The 27,447-nt window shown below is 42.6% G+C and overlaps 1 protein-coding gene across 6 annotated transcripts in view; it reads right to left on the reverse strand.

Annotated features, from left to right (window-relative positions):
• The window catches only part of AOPEP (aminopeptidase O (putative)), a 393,408-nt gene that overhangs the window by 76,758 nt on the left and 289,203 nt on the right, over window positions 1–27,447 (reverse strand). For 4 of the 6 annotated variants that reach the window (XM_061163696.1, XM_061163694.1, XM_061163695.1 and 1 more), the window contains exons 11-12: window positions 805–867; window positions 320–391 (exon numbers count right to left, since the gene is read on the reverse strand). In XM_061163696.1, coding sequence (XP_061019679.1) covers window positions 320–391; window positions 805–867 — 135 coding nt within the window. Of the gene's footprint in view, window positions 1–319; window positions 392–690; window positions 868–27,447 lie in introns of all 6 variants that reach the window. The other 2 variants (XM_061163690.1, XM_061163691.1) reach the window with 1 other exon arrangement.

Genomic DNA, 27,447 nt, shown 5'->3' on the forward strand with positions numbered 1-27,447 from the left:
ATAAATGTTACTGGTCTAATGTAATAATGTAATGGAACTGGCTTTTTGTCCTAATGCTCTATTTAAAGAGCATGAAAGAAATCTGCATCCTGGGTCGTTTTCACTTCCTGAGAACAAAGTACGTTGATAATCACTAGGATTATCAATCAGTATTTCTATAGAACTATACCTAGGTAAATCTTAAGGTTTACTGCAAATTAAATTAAAACTTAAAAAAAAAAAAAAAGATGCTACCCTATTGTTGTGACCAAGTGTTCGGGTGGCAGATGGGGAGACTGATCAATAACTCCATCCAGTGCTCTCTTTCGGGGACCCCTACCTTCTCAAACACTTCTCTGTCCTTTCGTTTCCGTTTTCGGGGTCTCCGGTTCACTCGGACCCATTTCGCGACCTGAAGTTCAAAAACCACAGGGCATTTTTACACACAGGACGACAGGTCCCCAGGGCCGCCCCTCAGCGAGAGAGAAGAAACGATCGACGGTCTCACGGCACAGCCTTCCTCGGCTTCACCTGGGGGAGCCACCGGCACCTTTAGGGCCTCCAGAGGCCGCCTCAACGCTGCGGGCCCTCGGGTCTGCGGCGAGCCGAGGCCGTGACCTTCGCCCCGGCCGCTCCCTCCGTCACTAGCCCGCTTGGCCGCCCCCGCACCGGTGCGCGCAAGAACCCCCTGCCGAGGGCCATCTTACCCACCGTGGTCGCGCGCCGCCGCCGCCGATCCCGGGCTCCGCGCCAGGGATGCAACGCGGGACCCACGGCCCGGGGAGGCAGGGGAGGGAGCGCGTGGACCGCGTCGCCCGCACTCACCTCGGCGCTCACTTGCTGCGCGAGCCCGCACTCCGCCCGGGCCTGGCGCTCCTTCTGCAGCGGCTGCGGGCGAAGGGGACAGAGTCAAGTTTATCTCGGGAGCCGCCCCAGCCCCCCTCCCCCGCGCCCCACCAACTCGGCGCACTGACCCCCTACCTCGCCCGCAGTAGGTGAGGGTGGGAGCCGGGCGGCGGAGCCCGCGCTCAGAGCCGTCCGCCCCGCCAGCCGGCGAAAAGCGGCGGGCGCTAGAGGCCCGCAACACCTAAGGCGCAGGGCGGGCGGCGGGCGGCGGGCGGCGCGGGGCCCGGGCGGCGGCGCGGGCGGCGGGCGGGCGCTGGGCGGGGGCGGGGCCTGCCTTAAAGGTATAGGCGGCCGCGCCACCCTCCCCGCAGGTCGCCTCCGCCCCCACCCCCGCCGGCGTGCCGGCTATTTTATTGTTCTCTTCGCAAACAGCTTTCTTCTCCGCGCGCGGGCCCGCGCCCTCGCTGGCGCTGGCCGACCCCGGCGCGCGCGCTTACCTTTCCAGTCCCCACCCATGCGGGACCTGGGGTACCCGCGAAGAGGCTTCTCGGCCGCGGTGGGAGCAGAAGTGCTACCCGCCGGCCGGCGAAAGGGCTTAGCAGGAGAAGCGCCCTCACCGCAGCGGTCAGCCTGAACTCGCTCTGCGGGTCAGAAACCCAAGTGTTCAGATGGCCTTCGCGGAGGGAGAGGAACTTTCCTAATGGAGTTTCCTCTGGGAATGAATTAGACGCCATTAAGTTGACGATTTTCAGTGACCCCTCCGGACTCCGGGGAGGAGGCAGGTGACCTCCTGGGGGAGAAGCCGCGAGCGCGTGAAAGGCAAACTCCGAGCCCTGCCCGCGCGTCGCGGGAGCTAATGCGCTCTCGTTGAGCGCGGCCGGCGGTGCACTCGCCCGGCCTTTGGACTCCCCCCCCCTCCCCCACAAAGCGACTAGTAGAATTTAAGAAGGGGACAATACCTTTTCAAAAATAGGGGTGAAGTTTCCACTTGGTTTATAAAAGTGTACGATACCCTCATTTTTTTCCGCCGACCCCCCAAAAGGCTTTCTTTCCATCCTCAGCAGCTGAGCCAGCCTGGGGGATTCAGTGCTTGGGGAAAACAGTCGGGTCGCACCCGCGTTTGCTGATCTTGGCCATTCCTTTAACTTTATCGCATTTCTCTAAAGAAAATCTCTCTTGCCCTCTCTTTATTGCTACGCCATCCTTCTTTCAAGATCAAAAGCTTTAGATCAAAGCCAAGATCAAACTCACTACTTTAAATAGAAGCAACTTTGCCATGGAGTATTTTACACAAAGGGGAGCTACTTAATGGAGACATCAGAGTAGAAAACTTCATTTTATCCCTTCATCCCATATTCATAACTGAACTACTTAAAATTACATTGATGATGCATTTCTGTTTCCTAAAACAAACAACAGTTCTGCTCAAATGGGAGATTCTTGACTTGTGTTTGTGTTTCCCGGAATTAAAAAAAAAAAAAAAAGAAAAGAAAAGCCTATAGAGCGTTAAATCGATATATTAACCATTATTGGCTAAGTGCTATGAAATGCATGCTCATTTGCTAAAGATTTTTCAAAGTGTTATCGAATCTTTTTATACATGATGTACAACCATCACATACAATTTTTGTACTGTAAAAGAAATGCATAAAAATAACAGCTTGCAAGTCTCAAATGCACATACATAGGCAGGTAAAAATTACAAATGATAAAGTGGATTATGTAATTGTAGAGCTGCTTAATTTTAAATGGAAGTAAAACTTTGAACTATGTAAGCTTTCATGCTACTAAAAACAGTTCCAGAATCAATAGAAATCTATCACCGACCGACATTTCCCTCTACCCAGTAGAAGTTTTTTCCTTGGGAATTCACTGTCCCTAAAAACCCTGATACAAGCAGTTCAATATTGATGTATGGTGCCATGCCTAAATGAACCTTTCTTAAGCGTCCTCTTGGTTGATTTAGCAACAATTAAAAAATATGCAGTCTTAGAAGAAACAAAGCCAAAGTAAATTCCAACAATTCAGCAGCAGGAAGAAAGGTAACTATTGCAAATTAAACCTCATACATACTTGTATAAAAATTTGCTGTTACAGCTGGGTAGTTAGTACTTAAAAGCCTTCTCCCCTTATAATTTTCATCTGGTTGTGGACTCAGATACATACATACATACATACACACACACACACACACACACACACGATCATTCCTCATTCTAAAAATCCCACGGAGCCACTGGAAAGATCTTAGGAACTGAGACCTGGGAACACCCGCTTGCTGCCATTGACAGTCTCCTTTAAACTTCCTAGCACCCAGATCACAGAGAACCTAACAGTTTCTTGCACAAGCTGAGCAAAAACAAACATCCTACTGATACTCTGCTCTCCTAGGACTTTGAGTGGGTAGCAACACTTTGTTCTCTTGCCCCCCAAACCCGATCCATCCTCAGCAAAGAAACCAGAATGATACTTACAAAGGTAGTTCAAATGGTATCTTCTTTGCCTGGCTGGCTCCTACTTATTCTCCAGGTCTAGGCTTAAGCAACACTTCTCCAGAAAGGTCTTTCCTTACTCCCCAATCCAAATTATGTCATCCTGCTATTTTTCTAATAGATCCTATTTATTTCCTTTAAAGTAATTCTCTTTTATAGATATTTAAAATTTTTTATTAAGAGACTTCATTTTTTAGGAAAATCAGAAAGATTTGTGCAGATGTCACAAAGTTCCTGTATGCAAACATAACTCACAATTTATTTTATTATTAGTATCTTACATCAGTGAGAGAATCTGTTACAGTTAATGAACCAATATTTGATACATTATTAAGTAAAGTCTAGGCAATGGCAATCCACTCCAGTATTCTTGCCTGGAGAATCCCATGGACAGAGGAGCCTGGCGGGCTACAGTTCATGGGGTCACAAAGAGTCGGACACGACTGAACGACTGACACTACTATAGTTTACATTAGAATTCACTCCTGTACCGTACAGTTCTATTATAACAATTTTTATTAATTTACTGAATGTCTGTTTCCCTGATTGGATTTCAATGTCCAGGAAGAAAGAGTTCTGTCTCTTCTATTACTGATCTTTATCTAGTCACTAAAAATACTGCCTGGCACATAGTAGAAAAATGCTCAATAAATGTATTAAGTGAATGGAAATTCTCCAGGCCAGAATACTGGAGTGGGTAGCCTTTCCCTCCTTCAGGGGATCTTCCCAACCCAGGAATCAAACCCAGGTTTCCCAAATTGCAGGCGAATTCTTTACCAACTGAGCTATCAAGGAAGTTCTACTACAGTTCTACTATAACGATTTCTACTAATTTATCAAACGTCTGTTTCCCTGATTGGATTTCAATGTCCAGTGTAAGAATAAATGACTGAATAAATGGCATATGAAATTTCATGGGGGAGAATCTTAAGATGAAGATCTTTCTAGTTAAGTCCTTTTTATTTCTCTACTAAAATATCTTATCTTGTAAAGAGCACAGAATTGTGCATTTTTAAAAAGGAGACACCATGGGATATCAATTACATTGCCAGGGTATTTCTAAAATGATGCTTTAAAAAAAATACAAATGGGAAATAAAAGTTTTGAATTCCCTCATATATTAATCACTAAAGTTGTATCCCAAAATGGAGGTAGGAACTGAATTTAATCTTGAATGAAATATTAACATATTTCATGATAGTGGAAAAATATTAATTCTTTTTGATCATATTTAATATAACCTCAACACATTTCTTCTTTTGTCCACCTAAAGCTAACTTGCTTCATGAGCAGGTCCTAGGGAAGGTAGGATGTGGAGAAACTTGAAGACTATTTTTTAAAAATTTAAATTCTTATAGTTGAGGAAGAATGCTCTAATAATTATCTTTGAAAATGTGGTGAAAGTACTTTAAAGCTATCTTTTAAAAACGAATGTTTTCTGTTTGAATTACATTTTTAAAGATTATTTGTCTAGTAGAGAAGCAAGTTTTGAAAAAACTTGTTTTCTGAAACTCTCTTGTCAAAGCAGTTTATAATAGCTGAAGACAATTTCAGAAGCTGAGAAAAATGCCATTGCTTTAAAATAAAAGCATTAGTTAACCTAGTGGCTGGGGATTACTTTCGGAAGGAAACCCTTTTTTGTTTTCTCCTTTTGTTTAGTTGAGAGGAAACGATTCCTTTCAATGGAAAATGACAGTGATAACGTTTCATGTCGTTATATGGACATGTGCTTCTGCCTTGTGAGGTGCAGTCCAGATGAATGAGGAGCAGCATGCCTTCCTAGGCAAGCAGAAGGCGGAGAGGGCAAACCAGGGGAGCCCTTTAATTAAATCAAATAGCTTCAGACTGCAGATTACACTCCCATGGGCACTACACTACACTCCCATCCACTAGAAGTCAAAGGGCCTTTTAGTACCAAACAAGGGAGAAAGGTCCAGAAGCTTTTGCTGGCTACAGAAGGACCCTACAGGTCAACATATACTCAGGGTAAATTAAAAGGTAAGAGACTACACATGTCTGGAAATAAAATCAAGGTTAGTTTAAGTTGCAAATAATGACAAGCAAGGATTAGGGGCTAAGTTATCCAATGTTTATGTCTTTAAATTTTGCTCTATCATTTTAAAATGTAACATTCCTTTATGATACCTTTTTTTTAATTTGACTGCTTGACTTTAGAAAAATTATAATTTGTATTATTGCCTGTTTTGTCCCTGTGTTAGAACGAATGCCTAATTTCTTTCTGAAGAGGACTGCCAAATGAACTTCTCAGTGGAAGTCCTTATAAAGCATAGTTTTCAAAAAAGGAAAGCTATCCCAAAAGTGCTTTGCAGTAACCTGGCTAACAGAATCTCTTCCTCTTAGTAACCATATTCCTGAATTCACTGTTGCTCAGAAGCTTCTACAAGCTTGCCTGAGGAAGCATACTCAGTTCTTCCATTTCTTGGTCCTCTCTAAATGAAGCATTAGCTATCAAGTATTGGCTTCCCAAAGGAAAATATACCACGGTGCACAGCCCCCTCCCAAACCACTGGTCAGGAGGTTCACAGAGTTGGCTGAAACCCAAACTCTGACCCAGGATGGTCTGAGATTTTCTTAGGTGAAGGCAGACCACCACACTGTTGGCATGGGATGCATCTTCCTGGTGCTGTGTGAAATTCCTCTTGCTGCACTGTGTTCTGGGAAGAAGCCATCAACCTTTATTGAGGTGCATTATAAAAAAAAGCCCGTAAAATCCATCACAGTGTTTATTGTAAGGATGGTTTTACAGGGTTGTTTATTACATTAAATGGTAATTTTCTGTGAGGACCCACAGGAAAAACTTCTCCGTAGTATCAACAACAGGAATAGTTGGACTTAGGCAACTGGTTTGGTTTACCTCATGAATACTGCAAATTTATCCCTTTCCCTTCTTCTAGAAAGCTCTGTGACCCAACTTTAAGGCAGGCAAAGGAACTTCAGGGGATATATATTGTATGCTAATATAAGTTCTGGCCCCCGTATTATTTTCCTAACATTATTTTCATCTTGCTTCAGTTTTCTTACTTTAACTTATTTTTATCATTTTATATTTTGCTTTCCAAGAGTTTGCTTACTTCTGTTTTGGACAAGAAGGAATATAAATAAATAAAATATTGGGGGGTTATTTTTATTTCTTTAACTTTCTTTTTTTTTTTTGGAGGGAGAAAGGGGGGTCTGAAAAAAATTTTATGGTTCTAATATTTTGCTCCATTAACAACATTTAGCAGTGAATTAAGTATAGAACGTAAGGACATATGATTAACCCTACTTATAAAAATTGAGGGAAAGAACTGTTAAAAAATAAAGCCAAAAATAAATATACTATACAAACATCATAGAGGACTGATATAAAAAATGTTAACCAACCAAGTATTTTATCACTTTTGACTGATATCAAAACCAGAGGAACATATAGACCGGTTAGTCATTTAACAAACATATGGAGTTTGCCTACTGCAAAACGTAACACTGGACTTTGTGAATGCAAAGATGAATAAGACTCCACCCTGTTCTCAGGAGACTAGTATGACCAGGCAATAAGGCGACATGGTATAAGCGCCCAGACAGCCTGTCTGGGTTTGAATCCAGACTCTGCCACATATTAGCTGTATGACCTCTTTAAGCCTCTTTCTCATAGAGTTGAGAAGATCAAATGACATGCAATGTGCTTACCAGAGGAGGCAGTTGTTACTTATCAAAGTCTAGATTACTGGAAGTAAGAAGCAACACAACATCACTAAAAGCTGGGGGAAAGTGACCTGAAGACAAAAAAAAGTGCTGAAGTATTACATGTACCAGAGACCACAGAACCTCAGATGGGGTAGAAAGAACCAGAGCAGTCAATTTTTTACAGGATTAAGTTTGCAAAGCGCTTCCACATAGAGATTGTTCTGTTTGTTTCTCACACTGTCCCATCTTCAGGATGAAGACAATGAGTCTTCAGGAAGTGTAATGCCTTTAGTATCTCACATTGTGTGGCCTTAGATCTCCTGCATGGAAATGTAGTGTTCTTTCTATGCCAGCAGGAGACCTCAGGGAACATCTTGCCTGACTTTAAGATATGTCCTTCTATATGTGTGCTTAGTCGCTCAGTTGTGTCTGACTCTTTGCAACCCCATGGACTGCAGCACTCCAGGTTCCTCTGTCCATGGGGATTCTCCAGGCAAAAATACTGGAGTGGGTTTGCCATGCCTTCCTCCCCGGGATCTTCCCAACCCAGGGATCGAACTCAGGTCTCCCACATTGCAGGCAGATTCTTTACCAGCTGAGCCACAAGGGAAGAGATCTGCTTATTAGAGAATAAACCACAAATAAAACATATAGATTAAAACACAGCCTGTAACATATAATCCTATTCCATAAAGGTCTCTTGGAACAGACATTATAGAAAACAGATATTAGTATATTGCCCTCAGTATACATGTATGACTGCAATTCTTTATAGGTGCTTAACATTCATGGCTGTGAGGATCACAATAAACTGTGGACAACTCTTCAAGAGATAGGAATACCAGACCACCTGATCTGCTTCCTGAGAAATATGTATGCAGGTCAAGAAGCAACAGAACTGGACATGGAACAACAGACTGGTTACAAATAGGAAAAGGAGTACGTCAAGGCTGTATATTGTCACCCTGCTTATTTAACTTATATGCAGAGTACATCATGAGAAACGCTGGGCTGGTTGAAGCACAAGCTGGAATCAAGATTGCCAGGAGAAATATCAATAACCTCAGATATGCAGATGACACCACCCTAACGGCAGAAAGTGAAGAAGAACTAAAGAGCCTCTTGATGAAAGTGAAAGAGGAGAGTGAAAAAGTTGGCTTAAAACTCAACATTCAGAAAACTAAGATCATGGCATCTGGTCCCATCACTTCATGGCAAATAGATGGGGAAACAGTGGAAACAGTAGCAGACTTTATTTTTTTGGGCTCCAAAATCACTGCAGATGGTGACTATAGCCATGATATTAAAAGACGCTTACTCCTTGGAAGGAAAGTTATGACCAATCTAGACAGCATATTAAAAAGCAAAGACATTACTTTGCCAACAAAGGTCCGTCTAGTCAAGGCTATGGTTTTTCCAGTAGTCATGTATGGATGTAACAGTTGGACTATAAAGAAAGCTGAGTACCGAAGAATTGATGCTTTTGGACTGTGGTGTTGGAGAAGACTCTTGATTGAGAGTTCCTTGGACTGCAAGGAGATCCAATCAGTCCATCCTAAAGGAAATCAGTCCTGAGTGTTCATTGGATGCTGAAGCTGAAACTCCAATACTTTGGCCACCTGATTCAAAGAGCTGACTCATTTGCAAAGACCCTGATGCTGGGAAAGATTGAAGGTGGGAGGAGAAGGGGACAACAGAGGATGAGATGGTTGGATGGCACTGCTGACTCAATGGACATGAGTTTGAGTAAACTCCAGAAGTTGGTGATGGACAGGGAGGCCTGGCATGCTGTAGTCCATAGGGTCGCAAAGAGTCGGACACGACTGAGCGACTGAACTGAACTAAACTGAACATTCTTGCACACAATAATCTTAAAGAGTTTCCCAGGTGAAATATAAAATTATGTAGGGGTGGTATCAGATCAATGTTTACCAACTCCTGACTGCTCATTAGAATCACCAGGACAGTTTACAAAGCCTAATGCGCAGGAGGCACTCCAGACCACTGTGAAAGTGGGCCCCCCGGTAGACAAGCCCCCCTCTCTCACCGGGATTCCAATGTGTAACCTATGTTGAGAACCACTAGTTTGGATCATTTTAATGATGACCCATCTCTAATAAGTTACCATGAAGAAATTCCAGGTGTTTGGGAGACATCTAAATTTCAAGGTCAATGCCACAGAAGATAGCCACCTATTGTGTTCTATTACAATAAGTCCCTTTGGGCAGATGGCAAACACATAGCTGGACAGGATGGGCTGTCTGGCTGACCCAGGGTAGCATTTCCTGTAGCTTACTCTTAGGGGTAAACTTCGGGGCAAGATTAGTTAAGCACATGTGCGCGTGCATGCGCGTGCGCGCGCGCACACACACACACACACACACAGAGTACACACAAGAATTAAAAAGAAGTAGAAGATCTCAACAGTACCCCAAAGAAAGGCAAAAATGGATGGATATTTGACATTTTAATTTTTTTCAGGTTCCTCGTTAATACGATTCTGGATCCTGACTGAAAACAGCATAGGTCCTCATCTTCAGGGACCTTGATTTCAGGGCTGACCTGGAATTCTGTACACATGAGGTGGTATGTTTCCCACACATCCCCTGTGAACAATGTTCTGATCATGTTGATGGCTGCCACCCATTCCCCTGAAATGTGTAAGTATTTGGAATATTGTTGCATAGGATTTGAGGATAGTGGAAAAGACCAGTGGAAGAGACCCTTTGCTGTGTGCAAAAGCTGTTTCACGCAGGAGGAAACCCAGGTAGCCTTCCTTGAGCCTTGGGCACCATGCTTTAACCAAATGGACTTCTGTGTTTAGGAAAGACACCCTACATTGATATTACAGGTAAACTATTCTGGAAAAATGCTTTATCGGTTATTATCTATTTAGGCTCTGCCACGTGGCTTATGGGATCTTACAGATCTTACAGCTCCTCAACCATGGATTGAACCCAGGCTCCAGCAGTCCAAGTGCCAAGTCCTAACCGTTGGAGGGCCAGGGAATTCCCATGATATCAGCTATTCATTTAAAACACAGACATATATGTTAATACTTCACTAGTTTGAAAAGCAAACACTCATGTCTAGGTCCCTTTGGCTAGTCCCTTAAATGGAATGGGTGTGGTATCTGTAAGTGCGTGCACCTGGAGTGCCATGCTTCTTGGACTCTGTGGCCCTTGGCATGTCTGTTTTTCTTTTGCCAATATTTCTATTTTTAAAAATCTTGCCCAACTAACTAATAAAAATGAAAAAAAAAAAAAGAAAGAAAAAAAAAATCTTGGCACTCAGACTGGGTTGCCTATCATCTGGCCTCCCAAAGGAACCCAATGAAGTCACAATTTGCAAATGACAGGAATGGGCCTAAATCATCCTACCTTTATTAAGAACTAGGAACACACACACACACACACACACACACACACACACACACACACGGGAGAGTAAAATCCATCACAATTTGGGAGGTGGGGTGCCTGTCCCAAATGTAAATAATACATGAGAAAAAGCTATTTTCCACAATGTTTGTTCACCAAACATTCAGATCCATCTAAGAGATGTTCCGGAAAAATAATGGGAGGGGCCAGAATTAATTGGCTGCTAATCTCTTTACTTTTTATAGGATGTTTCCTCCAGCGGTGGATTAAATCAATATTTAATGCTACACAGGCCCAGCTGTGTCCATATTAGGAAAGCCCGAGCTCACATCTCTCTCTGTCTTTCTCTCGCCCTCCCTCCCTGGGCTCTGCTTCCACCCCCTGCATGTAGGTGGGAGAGTAGGAGCCGGGGAATGTGAACTTGATCCAGCATTGATCAGCCAAGCAGCAAACTCGCATTGTTCTTTAGATACCAAACATAAATTCTTTCTAGTAGGGATAAACCCAGCTATTCTGCACACAACACAGCTTTTGTGCCCAGTAGTATGAGATGGAAAAGAACCACAAAGAACATTGGAGCTTTATTAGACTCATCATAAACATCTCCTAATACACAGAATTTAAAAATCCACCCAGCTCATTTATATTCATATTAATATTGGGTATGTTAGAATCTCTTAAACCTAACAATCTTGTGGTCATTTGATTGTTTTTATAATGGATTTCAATTTATAGTTTATTTTTTTTTTTCCAGTTTGCAATTTAAATACTATGGTCTATTTTAGCTTTGCCTTCTATTTGAGCACTTCTTATTTTACTGCCTTGCTCTCAGGTTCAAGGGCACTGGATCATGCAAATATACAACCAAATATGCTATTGCTATTTTTTGGTGCTGGCTTGTGAATGTGGCCTAAGTATTTCTGTACAAAGCCATGTGTAACGGGAAGTACACTGTTGAGAATTTAGACTCCTCCAATGGGTGCATCCATTCCTGCCATCTCTATGGCATACAGCCCCTATAAAACAGAGATAATGCCATCTGCCTTGCAGAGATATGTTGAGAACGCAATGAAATGGTGAAGTCAACAAATAGACCAGTTAACACTAATTCCTTCCCTCTTTCCCCCCAGAAATGAAAACTCGTCTGGTATTTTGAACCTAAGTGGTGGCTCAGTCAAGAATCCACCTGCAGTGTGGGAGACCTGGCTTTGATCCCTGGGTTGGGAAGATCCCCTGGAGGAGGGAAAGGCTACCCACTCCACTATTCTTGCCTGGAGAATCCCCATGGACAGAGGAGCCTGGGGGCTGCAGTCCATGGGGTCACAAAGAATCGGACATGACTAGCGACTAAGCACAGCACAGCACACAACCTTTCAGAGATCTCAACATAACCGAGTTCTGACAGCCTAGTAAAAAGGCTCCTTCGACCACCACACAGACACGATACTGCTGGACAGAGCCTGAGAGATGGGACCCATCTCAGCCACCGCAAACTAGGGCCTGTCCCTTCCCAAAGGACTGGTGGATGCGATGGAGCAAGTTCTCTTTCTCGTATGCCTGATTCTCCAGGAGATCATTCTGTTTCTGACCCCGCCTCACTTAAAACAATATGCTTGCTGTTGTTACAGGAAGACCGTAAAGTGAAATTTGATGTTTCTACATTCTTTTCTGAAGATACCAGCCTGACCAGGTGCTAGATGCGAAAACATCTTAAAATCCTAATAGCAGCGACATACATTTAAAACCAACAATAATGTGATAATTAAGATCTGGGCTTTTAAGTTAGACAGATTTCCTTTTCCTCACCCATAACGTGCGTGTAATAATGATGTCAACAAGTTTGACATCCAGTGAGAGAGCTATGACTAGAAGCATACAGCAATTGTATATACTATGTATAAGAAACTGAGCATCGTACTCAATAAAATGCACGGATTCAATAAAATGATAGCCCTTTTTTCATTCTGGATATTCTAATACATAAAATAATATACCCCAGTGTTCTGGGGGGAGGGGAGAAGGATTAAATAAAAAATACACTTCTACAGGGGGCTCAGACGGTAAAGAATCTGCCTGCAATGCGGGAGACCTGGGTTCGATCCCTGGGTTGGGAAGATTCCCTGGAGAAGGGAATGGCTACCCACTTCATTACTCTGGCCTGGAGAATTCCATGGACAGAGGAACCTGGCGGGCTACAGTCCATGGGGTCACAAAGAGTTGGATACGACTAAGCGACTTTCACTCTCACAGGGAGTTATACAAAACCTATATATTCTTTGATTTACCCACTTACAGTTTAATTCACTAAAAGTATTTATGCCAAAACCAGGAAGACATCTCTCAATCACAAAATCAATGCAGTAACAAAGAAATACAATTTGGGGAGGAGAGAACCAGTAAGAACTCAGGAGAAGTCAACTTTGTAATAAATACAACCAAGAAGAGTCTTAAAGAGAATGTGTCTATTGTTGGCCACATGGGATATGAACCTTCAGCATGCACAGCTGAGGGGAGAGGGAGCAAGCAGAGAGGCAAGAGGAGATGGAATCCCTGGAACAGAGGCGGAAGGAGCCCTGGACCTGGGGAGCGACTTCTCTGCAGGGCAGTGGGCAGCAGGGTTGAAGGGACTCTCTCCAGGCTGGCCTCATTGTCACTTGCTGCCCTGAAGTCTCTGTCCCCCATTCTGATGTCTTGATTCTGAACTACCTCCCATGCATTTTCATGCAAATAAAGTTGCTGAAATTAAGAACTGAATGGTGACTCTTTGCGGCATAAATAATGTCATCTTATAAAGCTAGGGCTAATAACAACCAGGATGCCCTTAACGCTTTTAAGAAAAACCATCTGATCTATGATGCCCTTGACGTGGTTTGAAATTTCCCTCGGCCTACAAAGGAAAATATTTTTAGCATGTAGCACAGTTTGAAACAGACATATAAATGCACTGAAAATATAATTTTAGGAAAGCATCTGGGTTTGATCATTTCTTGTTTTACCTCAACACTGAATAGGTTCTATTTTCTCAATATAAGAAACACGGCAACATTCCGCTAGAAACTATGTAGCAATCACTGTAGCAATTTCCCATAAATATTTCATTACTGGCTCTGTTTTTATTTTTAAAGTGGCAAATACTCTAATGGTTTAACTATAAAAGCAGCACAAAAATGAGGTGTGCCTTCTGGAGCATTTGCCCCAGTGTTTTTCCCTCCTTCAAAAAGCAACTGAGAACTCACTGGATGATTTTTCCCAAGATCAGTTGGACAATGAACATATATTTGGACAATGAACCAGTATTTATGTCTCAAAATGTATCCTAGAAATAGTTGCCATGGTCCAAGGTAAAACTCACTGCAATTTTTATTGATATGCAGGAATTTTAAGACATTAACAACCCTACCAAAATTGTTTTCATCTCCTGAGGGTCAAACAGGTTAATACCTGTGAATACTTGATTTTAATTATTAATAGAAGCAAATGCCTATCCTTCAATGATCAACCAGCATAAATGTTCTGGCAGACTGACTATTACTTAATTTCGTGTACATTTGTAAAGCACCACTCAGGACGAAACATATGAAAACTTTCCTGATATCACTCCAAACTAAGAGCAAGTTTTCAGTCTGAGGACAGTTCAACAGATTGCTGGAGAGGAAGGGAAGACACTTGGAGGAAAAGTTAATTCCAACTTCCTCCTTTCAGAGTTAACAAGAGCTGAAGCCTCAGCAAGGTATAGTGACATGAGGCTCAAAATGGCTCTGACCTTCACCTAGGGCTGTTCCCCTCTTTCCTCAAAGAAGCAGTGAGGACTCAGAGAAGGCAAGTGGTTCGCACACAGCCACACAGCTTGGTTATACAGGGCTCTCTCCATCTTAATGTGTCAGATGCCTCCTCCATCCAACATAGGACATAGCAGAAAACTTCACTGCTGCATGCTCTGTCGAAACAGCACATTGCATATAACACAATTGACTCTCCTCCTCTATCCAGCCTCCACTCTTGTTCACTAATCTCAGAATAATGCAGCCTGACATTTTATGCATCAAATTGTCTGAATCCCACTCAGAGTGTGATGGTAGCAGTTATAACTAGACAGGATCAGAAGCAGAAAATACTGAGCTTATAAAGGCTGGAGGCGGAGGATTAACCGGGAAGGATAGGGTTTTCGGCTGAATGAACTGAACACACTCATTACCAAACACCTATAAATCATGAACAACTGCCATTCAGAGATATGTGTGACATGAACGCTGCCCTTCTTTAAACACACATTTGGATTTGGACAATTTGACAACCATTGACTGTTACCCTGACCTGTGATACACTTGCTGGTTGGCCGCCACAGGGCTGTGCCCCTGGCATTCTCCTCCTCTGGCTCAGCAGAGGGGACAGAGGAGGGCAAAAGCCAGGGACTCTGGTTGGTGTTGGCTTGTGAACGCAAAGAACTGGACACAGGACTCGTCCCTTAAATGCTTTGGAAAATACATAAGGACACTTTTTGGTTCAGCCAATTGCTTTTTCTCATTTGTTGTTTTGATGACCTGGTATTTATAATCTAATTTAGTTTCCATCTCATGAGAGGAATAGTTGCATCTCTCAAAAGACAAAGACCTAAACTAATCTCTACGGCACATTCATTCACACACACACACACACACACACACACACACACACACACGCAGTTAACAACTGTTCAGTGCAATAAAGCCCATACTTTCTTTCTTCCTTTTTAAAATATTTATTTGGCTGAGTTGGGTCTTAGTTACAGCACACAGGCTCAGTGTGAGGGCTTATTTGCCCTGCAGCCTGTGGGATCTTAGTTCCCTGACCAAGAACTGAACTCACATCCCCTGCATTGCAAGGTGGAGTCTTAACTACTGGATCACCAGAGAAGTTCCTCATACTTTCTATGCAAACTATTCCATCAGACACACAGGGCTCCCATTTAGAAGCATCTAAATGGAAGAGGATTGTGTATGCCTGTGACAATATTTATGAAAAGCCCTGGATTGTGAGATTCACATTCCTGCACACGCAAAGTACATTTTTTTGGCCTTCTAAATAATAGAAATAAACATATTCAGGGAAGAGAGCAGTCATTAATTAAATTAAAAATCATCCTTGCTTGGGCTTTCTGCTGTATTTATTTACTATCTCTTTATAGGTCTAAGGCAAGAATGGGACTGAGTTAATTTGGATTAAAAGCAGTCCTGCAAAAAATGCAAAATGCCTTAATTGGGTAGACTGAGGACCCTCAGTCTAGACCCTAGTCTAGGGTCCTAGATTGAAGCCCTGGCTCTGCCATTAACTAGGGTTTGGAGCTTGGGCACATCAGTATGCATCCCCTGGGGTACAGCTACCCCATGGGTGAAAAGATGAGCTCTTCTCCAAGACTCATTCCTACCTAGGATTCTAAAGCAGACTGAAATTTGTGCAACGCCAGAAAAGCCTAAAATTTAGCCATGAAGCAATAGAGGCAATACCCAAAAGATATATACCATATAGATATTAAATACACATCCATTTTATACAACATAATGGTTCTCCACAAAAGAGAAGAAAAAAGCCCCCTGTTCTAAAAGCAGTCAAGTGTTCCTAATAGCTTTTCTTGTCAGCAGATATTCTGGCAGGCAGCAAACAAGGGTGGAAGTCCAGTGAGCGCTGTGAATGGCCACAGTAGGAGCTGCCGCCCACAGGCCTGGGATTCAGATCTGAGCATCTGCTTATGCAATGATGCTTTGTGATGTCAAAGAGTCAAAGAGGCCTGCATGTGTGTGCACTCATGTACACAACCCACTTCAAGGTTAGGTCTCAGGGCTTTCCCTGGGCGTGGGAAGGGCACGATGCAAATATAGAATAATGTGCCTTGGATGAGAACCGACCAGAGTATGTCTTCAGCCTAATAGAAGAGAGAATGGGAGCAGTTCCTCTTAAAAGTTTGAATTGGATGTTTTTCTATTGACAGAGGTTTGTAATCCAAAGCTGGTATCTTTGTCATAATTCTTTGAGTTTACCTGTTCCTTCTTTCTAAGATCTCTCTATATGAAACAGATAAAGCACTGCTCAAAGAAATTCTGTTAAATAGAATCACTCTTTACAAGAGCTACAATGTCCTTACTTAAGTGAATGTCTCTATGGGTGCGCAATATGTATGAACATGAAGAACAGGTAATGGCTGTATGTTCATGACCCACTGGAAACCCCACCTTGAGAACAATCACGTGGACTCTCCTGCACAATAAGCCGGACAACTTGTGACTAAGGGGGGGTGGGGGATGGGGGCAGTACAGCCGAGTCTCTAGTCTCCAAGCATGTTGTCTTCTAAAGGACTTGGCATCCTGGCTGAAATTGGCAAGTACAGAAGTCAACCTCTCCAGTTCCCCAGTTCAGATCAGTTCAGTTCAGTCGCTCAGTCACGTCCAGCTCTTGTGAGCCCATTGACTGCAGCATGCCAGGACTCCCTGTCCATCACCAACTTCTGGAGTTTACTTAAACTCATGTCCATTGAGTTGGTGATGCCAACCATCGCATCCTCTGTCATCCCCTTCTCCTCCCGCCTTCAATCTTTCCCAGCATCAGGGTCTTTTCCAATGAGTCAGTTCTTCATATCTGGTGGCCAAAGTATTGGTGTTTCAGCTTCAGCATCAGTCCTTCCAATGAATATTCCGGACAGATTTCCTTAAGGTGGACTGATTGGATCTCCTTGCTGTCCAAGGGACTCTCAAGAGTCCTCTCCAACGCCACAGTTCAAAAGCATCAATTCTTCGGCGCTCAGCTTTCTTTATAGATCAACTCAAACATCCATACATGACTAATGGAAAAACCATTACTTTGACTAGATGGACCTTTGTCGGCAAAGTAATGTCTTTGCTTTTTAATATGCTGCTAGGCTGGTCATAACTTTCCTTCCAAGGAATAAGCGTCTTTTAATTTCATGGCTGCAGTCACCATCCACAGTGATTTCGGAGCCCAAAAAAATAAAGTCTGTTACTGTTTCTCCACCTATTTGCCATGAAGGAATGGGACCAGATGCCATGATCTTGGTTTTCTGAATGTTGAATTTTAAGCCAATTTTTTCACTCTCCTCTTTCACTTTCATCAAGGGGCTCTTTAGTTCTTCGCTTTCTGCCATACGGGTGGTGTCATCTGCATATCTGAGGTTATTGATATTTCTCCGGCAATCTTGATTCCAGAATGTGCTTCATCCAGTCCAGTATTTCTCATGATGTACTCATTCCAATCCCAAAGAAAGCTAAAGTTTGAGCCAAAGAATGCTTAAACTACTGCACAATTGCACTCATCTCACACACTAGTAAAGTAATGCTCAAAATTCTCCAAGCCAGGCTTCAGCAATATGTGAAATATGAACTTCCAGATGTTCAACCTGGTTTTAGAAAAGGCAGAGGAGCCAGAGATCAAATTGCCAACATCAGCTGGATCACTGAAAAAGCAAGAGAGCTCCACAAAAACATCTATTTCTGCTTTGTTGATTATGCCAAAGCCTCTGACTGTGTGGATCACAATAAACTGTGGGAAATTCTGAAAGAGATGGGAATACCAGACAATCTGACCTGCCTCTTGAGAAACCTGTAGGCAGGTCAGGAAACAACAGTTAGAACTGGACATGGATCAACAGACTGGTTCCAAATAGGAAAAAGAGTACGTCAAGGCCGTATATCGTCACCCTGCTTATTTAACTTATATGCAGAGTACATCACGAGAAACGTTGGGCTGGATGAAGCACAAGCTGGAATCAAGATTGCCAGGAGAAATATCAATAACCTCAGATATGCAGATTACACCACCCTAATGGCAGAAAGTGAAGAACTACTAAAGAACCCCTTGATGAAAGTGAAAGAGGAGAGTGAAAAAGTTGGCTTAAAGTTCAACATTCAGAAAACTAAGATCATGGCATCTGGTCCCATCACTTCATGGCAAATAGATGGGGAAACCGTGGCTGACTTTATTTTCTGGGCTCCGAAATCACTGCGGATGGTGACTGCAGCCATGAAATTAAAAGACGCTTACTCCTTGGAAGGAAATTTATGACCGACCAAGATAGCATATTAAAAAGCAGAGACATTACTTTGCTGACAAAGGTCCGTCTAGTCAAGGCTATGGTTTTTCCAGTAGTCATGTATGGATGTGAGAGTTGGACTATAAAGAAAGCTGAGCACCGAAGAATTGATGCTTTTGAACTGTGGTGTTGGAGAAGACTCTTGAGAGTCCCTTGGACTGCAAGGAGATCCAGTCAGTCCATCCTGAAGGAGATCAATCCCGGGTGTTCATTGGAGGGACTGATGTTGAAGCTGAAACTCCAATATTTTGGCCACCTGATGCGAAGAGCTCACTCATTTGAAAAGACCCTGATGTTGGGAAAGACTGAAGGCAGGAGGAGAAGGGGACAACAGAGGATGAGATGGTTAAATGGCATCACAGACTCAAAGGACAGGAGTCTGGGTAAACTCCAGGAGTTGGTGATGGACAGGGAGGCCTGGCATGCTGCAATTTATGGGGTCACAAAGAGTCAGAGACGACTGAGTGACTGAACTGAACTGAACTCTGCATATAAGTTAAATAAGCAGGCTGACAACATACAGCCTTGACGTACTCCTTTCCCGATTTGGAAACAGTCTATTGTTCCATGTCCAGTTCTGTTGCTTCTTGACCTGCATACAGATTTCTCAGGAGGCGGGTCAGATTGTCTGGTATTCCCATCTCTTGAAGAATTTTCCAGTTTATTGTGATCCACACAGTCAAAGGCTTTGGCGTAGTCAATAAAGCAGAAATAGATGTTTTTCTGGAACTCTCTTGCTTTTTCTATGATCCAACGGATGTTGGCAATTTGATCTCTGGTTCTTCTGCCTTTTCTAAATCCAGCTTGAACATCTGGAAGTTCACGGTTCACGTATTGCTGAAGCCTGGCTTGGAGAATTTTGAGCATTTCTTTGCTAGTATGTGAGATGAATGCAATTGTGTGGTAGTTTGAACATTCTTTGGCATTGCCTTTCTTTCGGATTGGAATGAAAATTGACCTTTTCCAGTCCTGTGGCCAATGCTGAGTTTTCCAAATATGCTGGCATATTGAGTGCAGCACTTTCACAGCATCATCTTTCAGGATTTGAAATAGCTCAACTGGAATTTCATTACCTCCACTAGCTTTATTCATAGTGATGCTTCCTAAGGCCCACTTGACTTCACATTCTAGGATGTCTGGCTCTAGGTGAGTGATCACACCATGTAAATGAATAGCTTCTGGACATGAAAGTTCAAAAGTTGAAAACCAAGGAGCAAAAGTGTCTCTAACTGTTCCTTTCACTCCACGAGAGTCCCTAGTACCTGCGCAGAGGGGAAGGGTTTGGCTTTTCATCCAGGGAGTTTTCTTTCTAGCAAGGCTGCTGGCCCACCGGCCCAGATAGCTTACTGCCACTCAGTCACTAGCACTGTCTACAACCCTCTGGTGAATCTTGGGTAAACTTTTCCTTCTCACATTCAACCCTGTGCAGTCTAGCTGTGTCCTGCCTTACAATCAATCTGCTTCTCAGATCCTGTTCTCCAAGCAAAGCAGGCAACAATAAACTCCTTCCTAACAAGGATAACGGAGCAGGAAAGATCACTGCTTCAAATGGTGGTCAATATGCATTCACCAGATATATTTTATCATCATAAATTGCATTCACCTGTCTATTTTGGGGGGTGGAATGGTGGCAACCCACTCCAGTATTCTTGCTTGGAGAAGCCTAAGGACAGAAGAGCCCGGTGGGCTATAGTCCACAGGGTTGCAAAGAGCTGGACACGCCTATGGCCTTGATTAGAGTGTGGCAGAGGCTGAGGCCAGAGCAAGGGAGCTGAGAGTGAGGCTGGCCTGAGGCAGGGGTCGGGGGGACAGGGGGCCTTTCCTCCACCCCTCACACTGGGGAAGTTGCCTCCATTCCCCTTGTCCTGGGGCATTACCCACTGAGCATCACTCTGCTGTGACAAGCTAGTCACTCCACACTGCCCCCGCCCCCGTCACTGAGATCTGATTCTGCCTCATGCTGCTCATAAATGCACACTAAGTTTTCCCCACCAGACACTGAACATGTCACACCCCTTGCCTAAAATGACTTCTCCCTTTCCTGTCCTTCAAGGTTGACTTCAAATGGTAACTCAGTCCTTTCTGCTTCCACAAATGCAAAGTGACCTCTTTCTTCCCAACTCTAAAAGTTTGGTAGGGACTTCCCTGGTGCTGAAGCATGTATCTGCTGATGCTTTTTAAGTTGACCTGTCTTTATACTTAGAAAGTATAAATGTCTCTTAATAGTAGGCTTCTCCTGTGACTCAGATGGTAAAGGATTTGCCTGCAATGCTGGAGACCTGTGCTCGATCCCTGGGTCAGGAAGATCCCCTGGAAAAGGAAATGACAACTCACTCCAGTATTCTTGCCTGGAGAATTCTGTGCACAGAGGAGCCTGGCAGGCTATAGACCATGGGGTCACAAAGAATCGGACATGACTGAGCAACTATCACTCACTCACTCACTGCTGCTGCAGTGGATAAGAATCCACCTGCCAATGCAGGGGACATCGGTCAGATCCCTGGTCCAGGAAGATTCCATAGGGTGCAGAGCAACTAAGCTGGTGGGCCACAACTACTGAGCCGGAGCTCTAGATCCTGCAAGCTTCAACCACTGAGCCCATACCACTAGAGCCTGTGCTCTGTAAGAAGAGAAGCCACGGCAATAAGAGGCCCAAATACCACAATGAAGGGTAGTCCCCTCTCGCTGCAACTAGAGAAAGTCCATGTACAGCAAAGAAGATCCAGCATAGCCAAAACTACTTAAATCAATAAATTTCAAAAACTAAATAAATAAAAGTGAGCTAGTTTTACACCACTTATTGCTGTTTCCCATGGATCAGTTATTTGCGTATCTATTTTTCCTACTGAATTATTAACCATTCTGAGGGTAAAGCCTGTGTTTCTCTCATCTTTGAGTCATGCACAGTCCCTTGTGAAGGACAGATATACAGGCTATATTCCTAGAAAGAAGGGAAGGGGCGGGAAGGAAGGCACTTAGCTAGAGGGGTGATTTCAGATCCTGGAAGAAGCTTCCTCTGGCAAATCTCACGCATCTGGTCTGGGATGCTTGACAGTTCTGTCAAAGCCTAAGGTCTGATACAGTTATAAAGGAAATTTTCAAGGGAAAGGAAACACTTTTAATCCCTATTATTCACTCGGTGTCTAGTCTTAGATTACTGCGAATGAGATTCAAATTCTTTCTGGAAATCAGGTTTTGAAAGGGAGTGAAAAGAAGGAAGGCTGGGGAGCTTTCATTTGGGGCACCAAAGGAAAATGTCTCCTGTTTCTTCCCAGTGCCCTCTGCCGTGAAGAGGTCAACACATTTTCAGTTCAGTTCAGTTGCTCAGTTGTGTCCGACTCTTTGCGACCCCATGGATTGCAGCGTGCCAGGCTTCCCTGTCCATTACCAACTCCCAGAGCTTACTCAAACCCACTGAGTTTGTCCATTGAGTTGGTGATGCCATCCAACCATCTTATCCTCTGTCATCCCCTTCTCCTCCCGCCTTCAATCTTTCCCAGCATCAGGGTCTTTTCAAATGAGTCATTTGGACAGTGTCAAATCAGATGCCTGCAGTAATACACAACGCCTGGGACAGACCTTTAGTTTCCTACTTCTCTCTGGGAGGACGGATCTTTCCTTCCTACTCTCTCGTTTCATTAGAGACTTGAAAGTTTTGCAGACAGGATACTAAAATCATTTGGGGCCAAATAACTATGCCCAAAGCATATTCATTTATAAGGGAATAAAATATGTTAAGTTTGACTTGAGTGATTTTTATCAGCCACTTTGAAGGGATTCACAAGAAATGTGGAACTAATCAGAGAAATATTGGGAAACAGCATTACTACAGGCTAAATTTTTACCCCCCCCCCCAACTCACATATTGATGTCCTAGCCCCTAGTTCCACAGAATGTGACTATGTTGGAGATAGGAGCCAAAAAGAGGTGATTAAGGTAAAATGAAATTGCATGGGTGGGACCTCATCCAATCTGACTGATGTCCTTATAAGAACAGGAGATTAAGACAGAGATCTCTACACACACAGAAGAAAGACCACTGAGGACATAGCAAGAAGGTGGCCATGGGCAAACCAAGGAGAAAGGCCTTGGGAGAAACCAAACTTGCCCACACCTTGATCTTGGACTTTCAGCCTCCAAATGTCTGTTGCTTAAGCCACCTCATCTGGTATTTTGTTATGGCAGCCTGAACTAATTAATATGAGCATGATGCCACAGATGCCAGAAATAAAGAAAATAAGCTAAAAATGGACACATTTTAATAAAATCTCTCCTCATCTCCTGTGACTGCCAAGCATCATATAGGAGTTGCGGGAAGAAGGGCCATAGCTTTGATGAACAGTAAGTGAAAGAATGGTGACTCATCAACAATGCAGGCCTTGCCCCAGTGAGGCCAGAGGAAGTATCTCCATGGATCCCTGACAAAACATTTCAGTTCAGTTCAGTTCAGTCCCTCAGTAGTGTCCGACTCTTTGCGACCCCAGGAACCACAGCACACCAGGCCTCCCTGTCCGTCACCAACTCCCGGGGTTTACCCAAACTCATGTCCATTGAGCTGGTGATGCCATCCAAATATCTCATCCCCTGTCATCCACTTCTCCTGCCTTCAATCTTTCCCAACATCAGGGTCTTTTCAAATGAGTCAGCTCTTCGTATCAGGTGGCCAAAATATTGGAGTTTCAGCTTCAACATCAGTCCTTCCAATGAACACCCAGGACTGATCTCCTTTAGGATGGACTGGTTGGATCTCCTTGCAGTCCAAGGGACTCTCAAGAGTCTCCAACACCACAGTTTAAAAGCATCAATTCCTCAGCACTCAGCTTTCTTTATAGTCCAACTCTCACATCCATACATGACTACTGGAAAAACCATAGCCTTGACTAGACGGGACTTTGTTGACAAAGTAATGTCTCTGCTTTTTAATATGCTGTCTAGGTTGGTCATAACTTTCCTTCCAAGGAGTAAGCATCTTTTAATTTCATGGCTGCAATCACCATCTGCATTTAGTCACTTAGAAATTGTGAATCTAACCGCTGGACAAGAATGACAGCAAAATTACTAGGAGCTCAAAACACACACCACATTATGGCAACTGCTATTATTGATATAAAAAAACCATAATGTGCACATGGTTGCACAAAAGAACCAACATTTGCACATGCAAAGCACATATAATTTGAAAAATATAATTTCTCTGGAATTTGCAAAATAACCAATCTTGGTTTTTGTGAATGACCATTACATGTAGAATTTTTTATAGATACCACTAAGATTAAGTATCATAATAGGCCTTTAAATTATGTTGATAATAGTACATAATCTGTGCTAAAAGAAGCCTACATGTTATTCCCCTAATAAACCACCTGGCTTGCTCTGTGCTTAAAGCACATCATGGCTCCAATGACATGGAGTCTCTTGCATCATGTCTTATCAAGTTTCCCCAATTTTGTGAATGCAGGATTTTCTCCTATAAGACTTATGTTTTCCATCATTTGCTTGTGTGGCCTCTGGCAACTTGCAGGTGTTTGTTTGGAAAGGAGAGGCATTTTCCAAGATGACACAACAAGCTGATGTTCTAAATCCTGGGAGCTTGATTCCTGCCTGTTTCTGTTTCTAGGAGACTATATGATTGGCCATTAGCCATCTTCTCTATCCCCATCATTGCCACTGCTGCCTGTGACTTGGCCATTTAAGGCTGCTAAGCACTTTTCCCTAAAGAATAGCCTGAGCCATAGAAGGGCTGTGGGGTTCACTGGCGTTATTGTGTTACTTGTTGGTGCCTTGGAAAATGGGTCACCCGGGAGTTGAAATTAAGCACTAAAGAGAGGATGGTAATTCGTTCATACCCTTATGAACAACTGCGGTGAAAGCAGCGTTCAGCAGTGGATGATAATCATTCGTGGTTTCAGACCAGACTGAAGGGCGTCTATGGACTGACTAGCTCCAGCTTTAGCCATACATCTGACAAAACTACAGATGATTTCAAGTACATCAGTGGTGGATTTTAAGGTATTATGCACTCAGATTTTAATTCAGCTAACAGCTTTAAAGCATCACGATTCAGTATGAATATGTGCAAGCCACATTTGTCATTTAAAATGGTCTCATTGCTGGGAATTTCCCTGGAGGTCAGTGGTTAAGAATCTGCCTTTCAATGCAGGGGACATGGGTTCGATTACTGGTTGGGAAACTAAGATCCCACATGCATCTGGGCAACTGAGCTCAAAACCCAAAACTAGAGAGAAGCCTATGCACTGCAACTAAGACCCAATGCAGCCATAAATAAACAAAAAAATATATTTTAAAATGTTCTATTTGCCACAAATAAAAAGTAAGTTGTAGCAGCTAAAATTAATTTTAAAATATATTTTATTTTACAAAGTATCCAAAATACAATTATTTCAATACCTAAAAATATTTAAAACCTTTAATGAGATATTTTATCTTCACTTTTTTGTACTAAGTCTTCTAAATCTGATGTGTTTTCACAGTCTATCTCAATTGGATGCTAAGTTTTAATCAGAAATGCTTGGTCTGAAGTAGATTTCATAGAATTGACAGTTGAAAAAGTGGATTCATTTACAAACCTAAACTGGTCCAAGTGGATTCATTTACAAACCTAAATTGGTCCAAACCATGACTGTATTATTAGATTTTCAATTTAAATTTAGATTAAATTAAAATTCAGCTCATAACTATTTGGAGACTAATAATTATGATCCAGTATATGCCTAGGAGTGGTAGAAAATAAAGTTTAAAATGGTAGCTTGGGGCAGTTTACAGCTTCAAATGGCAGGCCAAAGAGTTTTTTCTAAATGGGGAAAAAGTTTCTCGTGAGGAGAGATGTAAACTGTGTTTGGGGGAAGATTCACGTAGCATTGATGTGGATGGTGGATGGAAAGGGGGACAAGTTGGAGGCTAAAAGGACAATTAGTTACTGCACTAGTCCAAGCAAAATATAATGAAAAAGTGAGGAAGATGCTAGGAAAGGAAATAAAATTATAAATTTAATACATATATATATAAAGATATCAGGAAATGTGGGCAGGAAATCAAAGAAAAGGAGGGGTCAGAGAGTTCTATGACAACTAAAATAAAGAAGTACAGAAGAAGGGCTGGAGGGAGAAGAGTTATTTCTACTACATTTGATATAAATGTTTTAAAAAAGATTGGAATATGTACATATGTTCTGGCGGGTGGGAGGAGACCTTTGGGCAGACATGAAAAGAAATCAAAATCTATTTATAGAATTGTCAAATTAGCAGAATGGGCAACTTTCTTAGAAGTACTGTATACTATTCCAACAGTTGGGAGTGTCTGATAAATTAAATTATGGTACCACTCTTTAGAAATTTATGCAGCTGTTAAAAATTACTGCTGTTGAATTATTTCAAGGGATGTGGGAAATTGCTTAAGATGTATTTTTAAATGAAACTTTTAAGTTTAGCTAATAAAAGTCCAATTTTTTAAGAAAGGATATGCACTTACATAACATATAGCACAGAAAAGGTATAGAAGGACACATACCAGGCATATATTATCTCTGCAGAGTAAGATTGAAAGGGGCAAGGGCTTTTATGTTTTTTTACTTTGGTTTTGCTTGAACTTGCTTCAGAGAACATATTATTTTTATTTTTGAAAAGGGAGACCAGAAAAATGACTAAACGGGTTTTCTGTCAAAAAATTAACTCCGGGGACTTCCCTGGTGGGCCAGTAGTTAAGATGCTACATTTCAACTGTAGGGGGTTCAGTCCCTGGTCAAGGAACTAAGATCCCACACGCCACACGGTGCAATAAAAAATAATTGAAATCAGTAAATGACTTACAGGATTATCTCTGGGCCATTTTAATTTTCTTATTACAAACTTTTTTATATTTCAGTATGTAATACTTTTATAATCAGAAAAAAGATCATAAAGGAAACAATCTGTAATATCAATGGTAAAATCAATTTTAAGTCTGTTAGCAAAGCCATAGGTTAGGGTTGGGTATTTCTTTAAACAGATTTGTATCCAATTTCCTTTACTTTTTTGGGGCTCACGATTACTTTTATAGCTGCTGAAGCTATTTCCACACATTAAAAAAAAAAAATGATTTCCATTCAATGTGTCCAAAAAGGAAAATGGAGGCCAACCCCAAAGCAAACATTCCTTAGAGAAGACAAAAAGCCTCTGTAACCTGTGGAATGAAAACTTCACCAGTAGAATGTGACTCTCTTGTCATGAATGACTTCAACTGCTGGTGGACAGAAATTTTTAATGAGAACAAAGAGCATTGGAATGATTTCAATGCTCTGGTTGTCATTCCAGGCCAAACACACCAGTAACTTTATATTATAATGATAGGGACAAAGAACAAGGTGTCCCATTCACTGTGAGGCTCCTGCAACAAGAGGGCGCAGAGTCTCACTGAAGTGGAAACGAGAGGGAACTTTCAAGGGGCGCGGAAACGGCTGTGAGCAGGTAAATCACCATTAGCCACATAAATAATGGCCGAAATGGGTGAAGAGATGAAAAGATGCCGTCTGATCATTCACCAATGTAAAGATGTGCACTAAATCAGGGTCTTTTCTGTCTGACGCTGTTGTTTTTACTGAACAGTTAAGCACCCAAGGAAATACCAGTTGGGTCTTAAAGACAATTTATAGCCGGGTTGGCCTCATTGCACCTGGCTGTGTTTTGACAGCAGGTTTCGTCAGTTTACGGCGGAGATTCTTGTCTATGCTATAAGCTGTCACTAATGCAACTAGACCTTTGGAAAAAATGTACCACTCAGAGGCAAATCTTTCCCTTCCATGGACCCCTCCCCCTTTTAATGAAAAGCAAAAGCTGGTGGCAAAGCCTCTTCTTCTTCAAGGGAAATTACAGAACCTCCTGGGAGCGAGCAGGTCAGCCCCAGTGTGATGGCGCTAGTCCGCTAGTCGGGTGCGCCTGCTTCTGGGCACTCGATTAAGGACTCTTTCTTTTCTCTTCCCTCGGGGCTAACT

The sequence above is a fragment of the Dama dama genome, chromosome 16 (genome assembly GCF_033118175.1).
Source record: "Dama dama isolate Ldn47 chromosome 16, ASM3311817v1, whole genome shotgun sequence".
Taxonomy (NCBI): Eukaryota; Metazoa; Chordata; class Mammalia; order Artiodactyla; family Cervidae; genus Dama; species Dama dama.